General features: G+C 36.8%; 2 protein-coding genes across 3 annotated transcripts; both read left to right on the forward strand.

Annotated features, from left to right (window-relative positions):
- Positions 1-330: 330 nt before the first annotated feature.
- ndufaf5 (NADH:ubiquinone oxidoreductase complex assembly factor 5) lies at positions 331-7,279 on the forward strand. Of its 2 annotated transcripts, none has more exons than XM_019254775.2 (11): positions 331-709; positions 1,846-1,886; positions 1,976-2,039; positions 2,158-2,205; positions 2,374-2,477; positions 3,029-3,068; positions 3,317-3,514; positions 4,035-4,095; positions 4,337-4,420; positions 5,995-6,077; positions 6,868-7,279. In XM_019254775.2, the coding sequence occupies exons 1-11, from the start codon at positions 455-457 to the stop codon at positions 6,952-6,954; spliced, it is 1,065 nt and encodes a 354-aa protein (XP_019110320.2). In that variant the 5' UTR covers positions 331-454; the 3' UTR covers positions 6,955-7,279. The 2 variants fall into 2 exon arrangements, with proteins under 2 accessions (XP_019110320.2, XP_027139510.1); XM_027283709.1 differs by having other exon boundaries at positions 2,380-2,477.
- An 838-nt stretch (positions 7,280-8,117) lies between these two features.
- Positions 8,118-12,195, forward strand: LOC104938379 (uncharacterized). Its single transcript, XM_010754770.3, has 2 exons — positions 8,118-8,332; positions 10,096-12,195. The coding sequence occupies exons 1-2, from the start codon at positions 8,278-8,280 to the stop codon at positions 10,827-10,829; spliced, it is 789 nt and encodes a 262-aa protein (XP_010753072.3). The 5' UTR covers positions 8,118-8,277; the 3' UTR covers positions 10,830-12,195.
- Positions 12,196-12,761: the final 566 nt, after the last annotated feature.

Below are 12,761 nucleotides of genomic sequence, written 5' to 3' on the forward strand. Positions count from 1 at the left end.
TATTACTGTTATTTCATGATGAAACTGATTAATGAACCGTTTGAATTTGGACTAATCATAAAATTAATCATACATAAACACACGTTTTATTAGTACTAGTATTTGTGTATAGTATACGCACCGCAGTATATTATTAATTAATGTTTTTTTAATTTCATCATTTATAATATATATTATATATATATTTATATATATATATATATATCTATATATATATATATATATATATATATAATATATATATTTAATTTCATCATCTTTTAATCCATTACCAGGCTGATCCAGTTCCATTGTTTCTAGTGAGCCCAGCAGAGTCCAGCTCCACATTTTCCCTCCTCCACCTCCCTGAGGTCATTCATATGGAGGACAGGAAGAAGTCAGCTCAGGTGTTTAATAATGCTCTGATGTTTAAAGTATATTTTCTTTAATTAACAGCTGATCTAAACGCAGCACCATGAGCAGCGCAGTGTGTCGGAGAGTCCTGCAGACAGCCGGCTCTGCTCCTGCAGCCTCCTCCGGCAGCTGGAGCCGGATCGTGTCCTCCTGCTGCTCCAGACTCCGGGCTGGGCCGAGAAATGAAGCCCGAAGAGGGATGTCTGTGTCCGGCAGAGGCAACATGAACGTGTTCAACAGGGAGATGAAGAAGAGGCAGAAGAACTGGGCAGCATCACTGCAGGACGGACACCACTACGACTACCTGAGGGACGAGGTACGAGGTACAAGTACTCTGAAGTACTCGAGTATTAAGTATTTCTGCTTCTACTCCACTACATCTCAGAGGGAAATATTGTACTACATTTGTCTGACAGTTTAAGTCACTTCACAAATGAAGATTTTAACACAAAAACATGTAAAAAAGTTCTTAAAATGTGATTATACATAAAATATAATGAGCACAAAACAAACAATCAGATAATTTGTTGCTGTCCCAATATCAGATTATCATAATCTCTATAGGAAGTCTGAAAAACAAAAAAAGCTCAGTTGAATTCATCTTTAACTTTTATTGTTTTGTCCCCTTCATTGTCAAATGAATTATACTCTAAATACGAGTGTATGAAGGTGCAGAGAGAGTTAACTGTACAAAGGAACAGTCACACTATGAACCACAAAGACAAATGAAAAAAGCCACATTAGATGAATCATGAAGATCTTCAGGTCTGATCTGATCCTTGTCAGGTCGAAACCTTAAATAAATGAAATATTCTGTCTGTTTTTTTTTTTAGCTTTTGACGACAGTGTTTGGCATCTTTCCACATTTTAATTTTTTAAAAATCAGGTTTGTTGCCAAGTAGGTTTTCACATATAGATTCCTACTAGACTCCAGTGAGACTCTTTAACAGCACCATGACTTCATGACTTTCTTCTATATATTTCTTATTTATGAGTTATTTCTTATCCAACTTACGAGCTGCTGTGACAAGTGTATTTTCCTTGTGTTTTATCTTATTTTATACAAGGATTTGATCCTGGTGTTTTGGTGCATAACAATTAAGAATTAAGAAAATAAAGAAAATGAAACACAAGCACTGTAATGTCAAGAAGATAAACATAAAAATGAAACATTTATAGTAAAGTAAATATGAAGAAGTATATTTTTATTATAAAGGTTAACAATATATCTGTTTATTTATTTATTTATCTATTAAATTAAATAAAGTTTTTCATTCTCTGGCAAGTGTTTTCTGTAGGAGGTATTTTACCAAATTTTTTTTAGATGTAGTAGATGGCTTGTGATATCAAAATATAGAAAACATGTTTCTGTTGTAAAAATATAAAGAGTTTGATTAATTCAAATTGCTGTTTATGGGATTAAAAACGCTTTTTTGTTTTGTTGAATTGCAGGTTGGCTGTCGAGTGGCAGACCGGGTCTATGACATTGCAAGGTGAGTTTATGACGACACAGCTGGGTTATTGTCCGTCATCTGTTTCGCGACTCTCTTCTCAAACGTCGTCCCTCTTCTTGTCTTCTCAGGACATTTCCTTTAGCTCTGGACATCGGTGGTGGAAAAAGTCACATTGCAGAACATTTAAGCAAGGTGTAGTGTGTACACCTGGATCTGTCAGTTTGGTCTCCGTAATCTCGTTGTTTGAGTTAAAAACTGATTCATTGACATCGACTAACATGACTGTGTTTTTTGGCCTGTTGTGTTTCAGGAGGTCGTGGAGCGTGTGTTCCTGACAGACGTCTCAGAGAAAACTCTGGTGAGTGCTGAACCCTCTGCTGGTTTGTGTGCTCACATTATGTGGTCACAGCATCTTTGTAATCAGTCTGATGAATCCTGACAGTCAGTTATGAGGGACCAATGACACAGTGAACACTGATGCATGATGCTGATGTACTTTTATTTATTTTATGGTTCTAATCTTCAGAAACAGATGAGACAGAGTGAGATGCCAACTCATCGTGTTCTAGCGGACGAGGAGTTTCTGCCGTTTAAAGAAAACACCTTTGACCTGGTGGTGAGCAGCTTGAGGTGATTTAATATATTTCATGTACGGTAATAATTTAAGTTTTCTCCACATTTCAGGAAGCTGCTGTGCCATTTCCTGCCAAAAAAGGGTTTAAAAACTTCACAACAGTTTTAATCTCTGCTAAAATCCACATGGTTTTCAACACATCTTTTCAGTTGTGTAGACATGTTCACTGTTTAGTCAGTGATTCACTCTGAAATTGTGCAATTCATTCTGGAATTTGAAGTATTTGCAACTCAACTCAACTAAATGCTGCTAAACTGAAGCAGCTGCTTGTTTGCTTGTCTGTACTTTCATTTTCTAATCCAAGTAGGGATGCAACTAATTGATTATATTTGATGCAGCCATTATTTTTTATTATTATTTGAATAAAACACCAAAAATAAAGAAAAAAATATGTCAAGAGGTGGTTGAAAGTAGTAATCAAATCATTTATACTAATACTTTAATTCTGCTACTTAAGTTAAATGTTGAATGCAGGACTTTTTTTTAGCATTTGTGGTGTTGCTACTTTTAATTCCCAGTTCCCACTTTTTGTTCTTTCTTTTCTCAGTCTGCACTGGATTAATGACCTGCCTGGAGCTCTCAAACAGGTGAGAATGAAGTGAAAAAAGTTCAATGCGCACAAATGATTTTGTATCTGCTCTCACACTAGAGGCCTTTCACACTTTTATTCTTTAGTTACACTGTAAATTAAACTCACAATTAATCTTGAAAAGGTGTTTTAACCATTCCAATCATCAATGTTCAGCCCTGCACATTAAACAGGGTTAACTCACCTGTTGATACTTATTTTTTGATTACATACAATAACTCGTTCTCCTCCATCTCCTACGTACAGATCCACCAGGTGCTGAAGCCGGACGGGGTGTTCATCGGGGCGATGGTGGGCGGAGAGACCCTGTACGAGCTGCGGTGTTCCCTCCAGCTCGCCGAGACAGAGAGGGAGGGAGGATTCTCCCCCCATATCTCCCCCTACACTGCCGTCACCGACCTGGGCAACCTGCTGGGCCAGGCCGGCTTCAATATGCTCACTGTGGTGAGAAACACACCAACACTGTCAGACTCAGTTAGACTCCATGAGTGTTCATAGTCTCCTGCACATATAAAGATACTCTACATTTCTGCAGCGATCAGGCTAAATATATTTTCCTTTTTTTAAAACAAGTCTAATAATTTCTAAAACCCATTTTCTTCCGTTTTAAGCAATCATTTTTGATGGGATTGTTTATACCACTTACTTGCAAGGATTGTATATTATCATGCAGCTAATGTTCATCAGTCACCCTCACTGACCGTATAAAGAATGGACAGTGTATGTGTGACGTCACCTCTAGGTTTTCTGAAGAGCTGTTTTGAGGCTCAAACAAGCCAACTGTAGTGGCACCCACCTGTCAATCAAAGCAGCCATGCTGCTAATTATGCATAACTTTAGGTCTTGTTCTGTAGCCAGCCTCAAGTGGCCATTTGAGGACCTGCAGTTTTTGCCGCACAGAGGTTGCTGCTTGATTTAAAGTCATCAAATACAACACATCTCTCACTGTCTGTTTCTGTTTCAGGACACTGATGAGGTTCAGGTTCACTATCCAGGAATCTTTGAAGTCATGACTGATTTACAAGGTAAATTTCTGCCTCATTTTAAATGATCTACAACATAAAACCAGTCTTAAAGCATCTGAATGGTGTGATCGTTTTTAATGTACTGAACCTTTTAGTTTCCCACGACTTTTACTGTTGTTGTTTGAACTCAAATCATAGTTAGTTAGTTAGTTAGTGGTGTTGTTTTAATGCACTGTGCTCGTTTTCAGTCCTCTGAACCAAACTTTTATTCTACATGAACTTTTATTTCTGTATTCTGCAGGTATGGGTGAGAGCAACTGTGCGTGGAACAGGAGATCACTGTTGCACAGAGACACCATATTAGCCGCAGCAGCTATTTATAAAGGTGAGTGTTAAGAGAAGAGAGTGGTAATGATGAAAACGCAATACTGTAGATCTGTGGCTCCAGCTACCTTGTACAGAACGCCATAGAAATATTTGTATCTATATACAAATTAGAGTTTCTGAGAAGAAAATGGCCTTGAATTTTACAGAGAACCAACATTGTCATTCAGACATTTATGTAAAAGGGGAGAGGAGTTGTCAGCTTTGTCAGCTTCCTCTGTGGAGTCTAGGGAGCAGTCCAGGACAGTGCTAGACCTCTTGACCAGTTTGTTGAGTCTTTTCCTATACCTTTCCACAGCACATGACTACATAGAATAATGCAGGACTATGCAAGGAAATGTATAGTCACAAAGCTGAAAGCAGGGCTCTGACAATTGACAGTAAGATAAATATAAAGTAAAGCCTTAGCCTTATGCTTGAAATGGTAAGCACACAATTTGTGCTCATACAAACCTCATTTGTTCCTTTTTTTGATGTAATAGCCTCTTTGTCAACTGTGGAAACAATGCGTCCAGAGGAAACAGAATGCCAGAAATATAGCTTGACATGGATGATGTTTTCCTGATCTAGTCTGATCTGGTGCCGTTTGGTCATCATTGTCTACACTGACACATCGGGTCAGCCTAAGATAGACACATTTCTGTTGGTGCTCTGACTGCTGATTTATCTTACTCTTTCTGAGACACAGGCAGTGCTTAAGATGCAGATAAGGCTTAAATGTAACCATGACTTGTGGAACAACATTGTCTTTATTCAAAAAAAAGTCTGTGGCAACTGGACTGAAGAAGCTTCTTGGATAGACAAACAAGTCTAGTTGCCCCAGAATTAACCTTTTTTGAAGAAATATGACCTGGATGACTGAGAACCCTCACAGAAGCATTGTCTTCATTTTTTTTTCTTTCTTTGCAGGATCACATGATTACATTTACATTTACATTACATTGAAGGGGGATTGATTTGTCATGTCTATTTGTTTGTTTTTAAGGTAGAGAGAGATGCCTCTGATCTGGTAGGAAAGTTTGGATTTCCCTGAGCGTACGTGTGGCAGAGCCAGGCGTCGTTCATTGGAGGAGGTATTATCTGGCTGTATAAGGGTATAGGGTATTAAGTAAGTGGGAGCAGAACTGGAGACTACTTTGTAGGCGAGCATTAGTGATTTGAATTTAAAGTGGCCAGCTACAGGTAGCCAGAGGAGCTCCATGAGTAGTTGGGTAACGTGACCTGAGGCAACATGATTAGCGGACATTAGTTGGTCATCGATCGTGACTCCTAAGTTTCTCACTACACCAGAAGGGGCAAAGATGAAGAGTCAATTTCGATGTTGACGTCAGGGTGATAGTAGATATGGCAGAGAGGACCATTACTTCAGTTTTCAATTGAGGTTCAGCTGGAGGTGATGTGCCTTTATCCATGCGGATATGTAAAAAACATGATATCAGTCAAGTTCATCTTAGTCTACTGTAGATCAGCAAAAAGACTGAAAACAGAAAAACCTGCTCTCTCTGAAAGTATTAATCAAAAGATTGAACTCTTTCTTTAACTACAATTAAACATTGGTGTGTTATTATGTTTCAGAGATGTACGGTAATGAAGACGGGTCCATCCCTGCCACCTTTGAGATCCTCTACATGATTGGCTGGAAGCCTCATGAGTCACAGGTAAGACAGGTGTTCTGTGGTGTTCAAGTGCTCCTCCAAGTGGTCCTTGTTTCCAATCAAACATTGAAGATAGTTAAAAGATAACAGCAAAATATATATATATATTTATACAGTGACATCTTCATTGAGTGAATGTTAGCAAAACACTAGCTAATTCGCTAGATAACTATTGATTGAGATTAGGTAGATAGAGTTAGAGTTAACATTAGTTAACTGTGACATACCAACAGTTTCATCGACATTTATTTTGTGTTCGAGGGCCTGCAGAACAGATCGTGAAGGCCTCCAGGCAGACTTCTTTGACTTTGGCCCTGCCAGGCAACAAATGATGGCTGAAATGTGATTGGTTAAATGCTTTAATATGAAAATACGTCTACGTATTTAGTACGTATATGTCTGGACAGCTAGGGGAAAAGCTATGAAAGGAAGCGGACAGTATTCATAAGTATTCATGGACAAAATATAATTAACATCAGTCTGGGATTCAGATATTTTTTTTTTAGGACGGCAGAGAAGGCCTTGCAGGCCCTGACGACCCTGAACGATGTTACTTTTATCTTTTAACCATCTTTCATTTTTAAGATAGATGAGCTAGCACATCGCTTATCTGAGTACAGGAAAGTTGACTGAGGAGTTAGGAAATCCAGATTTAGTCAATTCAAATCACAATGAGACGCCATCACTACTGTTTTAATCCATCAGATTCAGGAGCACAGGAGACATTTTTTTAATGTTGAAAACTGGTTTAATCTTTTAAATGTTTTTTTGATTTCTTTTTTGTCTTTGTCAGGCCAAACCAGCAAAGCGAGGCTCAGCCACAGTGTCGTTTGGGGATTTATCAAAGATCAGCCAGCCAACCAACACAAACAAGTCATAGAAGCATCTGAGCCAAAGAACAGTGGACATTCTGCAGATTGTAAATAATATATTTTATTTAAACAGCTATTTGTTTTACAAATTTGTCGCTTCATATGGAGTTGGCATAGTGTTGTAATATTATTCTATTCTAGAATAAAGTTGAGCAATAAAAATGGCATGTTGAACACTGTTTCCTCTCACAGGAAATCTTTTTTTGCACAACCAATGAGGGAGCTGACTTAAAAATAAAAGCTGATTCATTTATCCACATGGCACATGAATCTTCAGTTGAAATTATACCACTGCAGCATCAGAAATAAAACTTAGACAATGCTGTTACCAATTGACTAAAAAATAGACACAACAAGCGGTGTTTGTACAAAGTTCAGTCAAGTTCTGTACGGATATGCTTGAACTCAAACATACTCCTTGAAAAATGCTCAATTTTCATCATGGAGGATTCCTCATATGAACCAAAAATTTTATGAATTTGAAATTAAACATGTCGTCGACATATTTGTTTGTCTACTGGCGTTTTCACTCATGATCCATTCATAGCTAGTTAAAGTCATCTTATTGATCTCTTACTCTATAAATTAGCAAGCATTAAATAATCAAGTCAAATCAAACAAAGTTAGGTGGAAGTGACATAAGTCAATGCAAAGTTTCTCTGCATTAAATCATGGCTAAACTCAAGGTTTCTATAGGTTTCTATATCCAAAGGAGGATCAGGCAATGACCACACCAGAAAATGAATACATCAGCAGCAGCTTAGTTAGAATTAGAAATAGAAAAATAAGGAAATAAGGAACTCAAGACTCCAATCAGCAAAGTCCTGTCAAAAGAAAACGGCCACAGAGGGTGAGAAGCAGTTTCTAAACCATTTCTCAGGAGGGGAAACAAAACAGAAGTGTGACAAACAGGAAAGAAAATTATACTGAGGGGGATCACACCCACATGGTCAGATCATGCTGGATCACAGGTCATCATGTTCTACACAACTCATGTCACAAAAGTCCCTCTGAGATGACTAATGAAGGACCTGTGCAGCTGGGGGTTTATAAATAAGGACTTTTGTATAAATACATTTTATAAAGGGGATTTTTATTGTAACATAAAAGCCACTGGGTGTACTGATTTTTGTTTTATTTCTTGGTTTTCAACATATAACTCTGTTCTGTTTCCACACATGCGCTGAATTACTATTTATGAATTCACACAGTAACACAAGTTTCATTTCCAACCACAGCCATATTAGTCAGAACTTCCTCTTATTAAAGATAAAAACAAGACTGTGTTTTAGTAGTGTTACATCACTGAACAAGGACCACACGCTGCAGAGATGTTGCTTTACCTCTACTGTCTCCTCGCTGGATGCTTCTGTCACAGCTATACAGGTAAGAACATCTAATTTGTCTTTTTTTTTTTTTTTAAATCAATATCACATTAATAAAACCGGAGTTTTAGATTTGGCAAAATACAAAATAATACAATATATATATACATAAAACTTGCCAAAAAACCTTTAACAGGGAAAAAAGGGGGAAGAAACCACAGGAAGAGCAACAGAGGAGGGATCCCTCTCCCAGGACAGACAGACGTGCAATAGATATCACGTGTACAGAACGAATAACAGTAAAACCAACCAAGTGCAGAGTCCTTGATGCCTACAGGTTTAAAGATGGGTAATTAAAATGGAGTGATCTAGAGTATCAAAAGCTGCACTAAGGTCTAAAAGAATTAAAATTGCACTCTCACCCCTGTCAGCTGCTAAAAGGAGATCATTCGTTACTTTGAGGAGGGCAGTGTCTGTGCTATGAAGAGCTTTAAAATCTGATTGAAAGTTCTCAAAGAATCTGTATTAATCGATAAAAAACTGGGTTCCGCTGTGATAAAAAACTCTTTGAGATATTTTGTGGGAATAAAATCAAGACTGCATGTGGTTCATTTCATATAAGCTATTGTTTCTGCTGAAAAAAGACAAAGATACTGGTCGAAAAGTGGTAAAATAATTATTAACGTCTCTTGTGGCCTGTAAAACACAGTCGGGGGTAGTTGTCTGATATTATCAACCCAAAAAAATTTAGAAACTCCTCACACAAGTCTTGTGACGCATCGTTAAAAGGACATGAGGAGGGGGTGATGAGTGAATCTATTACCGTGAATAAGGTTCTGGGGTTTGAGTGATTTTCTAAAATGATGTTAGGAAAGAAGGATACTTTAACTGCAGTTTGGTAGTTCATCATGGCAACTTTCCAAATGTCGAAGTACTCAGTCAGACCAGTTTTTTTCTCCTATCTCCTACTATAATGGAGTGATTCCTAATAATGCTGCCTAAAGGAAGTGGTGACATTTATGAACCTCGTCATTTTCACAATGATATAATCTGATTATAGATAAGGAACCGCAGTGGAAAATTATTTCACAGTTCAGAGATCACTGACATCAGCAGACAGGAAACAAACAAAAAAAACATTGTCAGTCCAGTTTTAGATAAATATGAGATGAGAAGATCAATGTCATCTAATGTCTATCTGTTAATAATAACAGATCAGGACACGGTAATAGTTATTTTCTGTTTCTTTTACTGTAAAAAAAAACCCCCAACATATTTTACTGTATAAATAGAATTTTTTTTAATCAAAAGAAACACTGTTTTTCCATATAATTGACATATAATTAAAATATTAACATGTAATTAACATGAAAATACCATAAAAATTCCATATAAATATACAATCAACAGTCTGTCATTTAAAATACTACTTTATTCTGTATAAATTCTCTTAAAATGCTGCATAAATAAGGGGTTTATATGTCTTAGCTTTTCATGTGATTTGTGTACAAAAACATTAATTTGTAAAATAACTCGAGCTAAGACTAAAAATGACGATGTTTCCCTCTAAGATGTAGTGGAGTAGAAGTAGAAAATGGCACGAAAAGAAAAGACTCGAGTAAAGTACAAGTACCTCAAATTTGTGCTTAATTTAATTAAATGGGCAAAGTTAAATTCCACCAATGCACAAGCTAATTAAACAGCAGCTAGTCCAGACGAGCTCAGAAAGGGGGAAAGACTTTGGCACTCATACGGAAACCAAGAACGGCCATGATTGTTGTGATGGCTATTATGTATTACTTATTGCTGCCTTTTACTTTACAGGAGTACCCATAGTTACTGCACTGCAGAACTCACAGGCTACACTGCCTTGTCCTGATACAAAGCAAGATGTCACATGGACCCGTTTCTTAAATGGTAAACGTCTGACTCTTGTCATTATTAAAAATGGCAAAAAGGAAATAATGGACGAGAACTTTGATTCCCTGCCAGAAAAGTCACTTGTAGTAAAAAAGGTTTCAGCCTCTGATTCTACAATGTATTTGTGTAATCAACAAAAAGTATATCTTAACATGACAACAGATCCCAACATGGTGGATGCTGAAAATGTACCAGTCACACCAAGAAACAATGGACTGGGTTTTGGGCTTGGACAAGGTGAGAAGGGAATAGCTGCAGATGCAGAGAACCAACATCCTTCAGACTTTTGGAAAATACCTGTTGGTGCAGTCGTAGGTGCTGCATTGATGCTTTTGTCCGTCTTAACCATGAGACTGATCTCAAAGAAGAGACGAGAGAGAAACGCCAATGTGGACAAAAGTGGAACTGAGGTGATTTATGAGGAGATTCAAGCCGGCATGCAGCAGCCGAGGAGGGAGTCTGATGTTGAAAGTCCATACTACTGTACAAGCTTCAGTGAAATCCCAAGCACCTCCACGTCACCAAATGATAATCTGTACAGCACTGTCAACAAGCTCAAAACTAAAGGACGCAGCAATGAGGAGTGTGTGTACTACCTTGCTGAGGATCCAACACAGTCAGGAAAAGTCAATGAATAATCTGTGTTTTATCTATCGCACTTTGTGTCCTGATAAATGATAAAGAAACTGTCTGAGGCTCCACTGACAGAAAAATGTAATTTCAAGAATAGGTTTTAGAGTGAAATCAGAAAAAATACAAGTCAAGTCAAGTGGATTTTTTTTGTCATTTCAACCATATATACACTACACAGTGAAATGAGTGTTATTACTAAGATTACTTATTCAGTTACTTTAAAATTACTTGTGGATCATTGGTGAACCTGAGGCAGGCTGAATGATGCCTGGGTGCTCAAACAAGCCATCTGTAATAGCAACTACCTGTCAATCAAAGCAACCACACTGTTAATTATGCATAACTTTAAGCCTTAATAGAATTTGAGTAGGTCAGTTAAACTCAGTACAGTTGTAATGAATGGGGAAATTGGCTATAAAGACCAAAACTGTCTTTGTACCAAACTGTTGTTGATGTTGATTTCTGCTGTGAAGTTGGATATTATAACATGGGGGCTTATGGAAACTGACTCGTTCTGTAGCCAGTGGCTACTCGAGCAACTACTTTTGACAAAACAATTTGTCAAGAAACAACAGATAGAGAGTAACAGATATGGAGGTGTATGTACACATGGATATATACAGTATGACCACAGTGGGTGTGTGAAGTAGAGAGGTAGATATACAATTAAGTAGCAGTAAAGATAAAAGGTAGGTGTGCATGGAAACATATGCAATGTGCAATGTTGTTTTTATGTTTTGCTGTTGTTTAACAGTCTGACTGCCTGTGAGAAATGGGCAGAAATCTCTTAAAATAGAATTAATATTGTTATTGTTTTTAGATGGAAACCTGTTTTGTCCTCTGAAATCAGGTTGGGAGTCTATTATACTATTGTGTTGTTGTTTTTATTAGTGTTACTACTAAGATTACTTATTCAGTTACTTTAACATGACTTGTTACTATCCTTTTACACTATATATAATGAATAGAAATGCATTTCACTGTGATTACATCTGTATCATTATATTTTACTATTAAACTGACTGATTGATGTGATCTAATCAATAAACCACCATGTCATAGCATCCATTACTTTTCAGAACAAAATATCTTGTGAATGGATTGGCATGAACTTTGATACGTTTGGTACATTTTCACTAGGTTTGGACAAATTTTGTTTGTCTGTCATTAAACACATTTTGTTCCATGTTGTGTAATGTTAAACACTCAGAAATCAGCTGATAAATTGAAGTGTAATGTATGAACTAAAGGGTCAATTCTGTGTCCACAGTCAAATAAAAAATCTCCCTAGTTTGAATAAATATGCTTTAATTGATTGAAGTATGATTCAGCATGATTCCTCTTTTCATCGTACTTTTCTGAACTTGTCATTAGAACAACACCAAATGTCTTTGTTTACATCACTGTAGTAGTTTTAAGTATTTATGTGAGAGGGTAACACTCAACAATACATTTTCATGAATATGTATAATTTGTTCAGAAAGAAAGAAAGAAAGAAAGAAAGAAAGAAAGAAAGAAAGAAACCAGTGGATCCACACACAGCAGACACAGACATCCAGACAACAGTGACAAGCATTGAAGCATGAATTTATTAATACACAATGCACCAATATGAAAGCTGTACATATTAGATAGATAGATAGATAGATAGATAGATAGATAGATAGATAGAATAAATTCTAAGGAGGAAGAACATATGGTTCTACCTCTAAAAAATATACATGAGAAAATGCGCATTGTTATTGCACAATAGTCCATATTAATATTGTTAAAGAGTTTAAATGTCTCCATTTATCATAATTTATTATTGTTACACCGAGTTATTGTTTGTTTGTTGTTTTTGTTTGTTTGTTATTTTATTCGTTCACTCTCGCTGGCTTTACGGTGTCAGGGATGTAAATAAAGCAGTTTTAGTCAATAAAGTTTCATTTGAAGAA

This window comes from Larimichthys crocea, chromosome X (genome assembly GCF_000972845.2).
Source record: "Larimichthys crocea isolate SSNF chromosome X, L_crocea_2.0, whole genome shotgun sequence".
Lineage (NCBI taxonomy): Eukaryota > Metazoa > Chordata > Actinopteri > Sciaenidae > Larimichthys > Larimichthys crocea.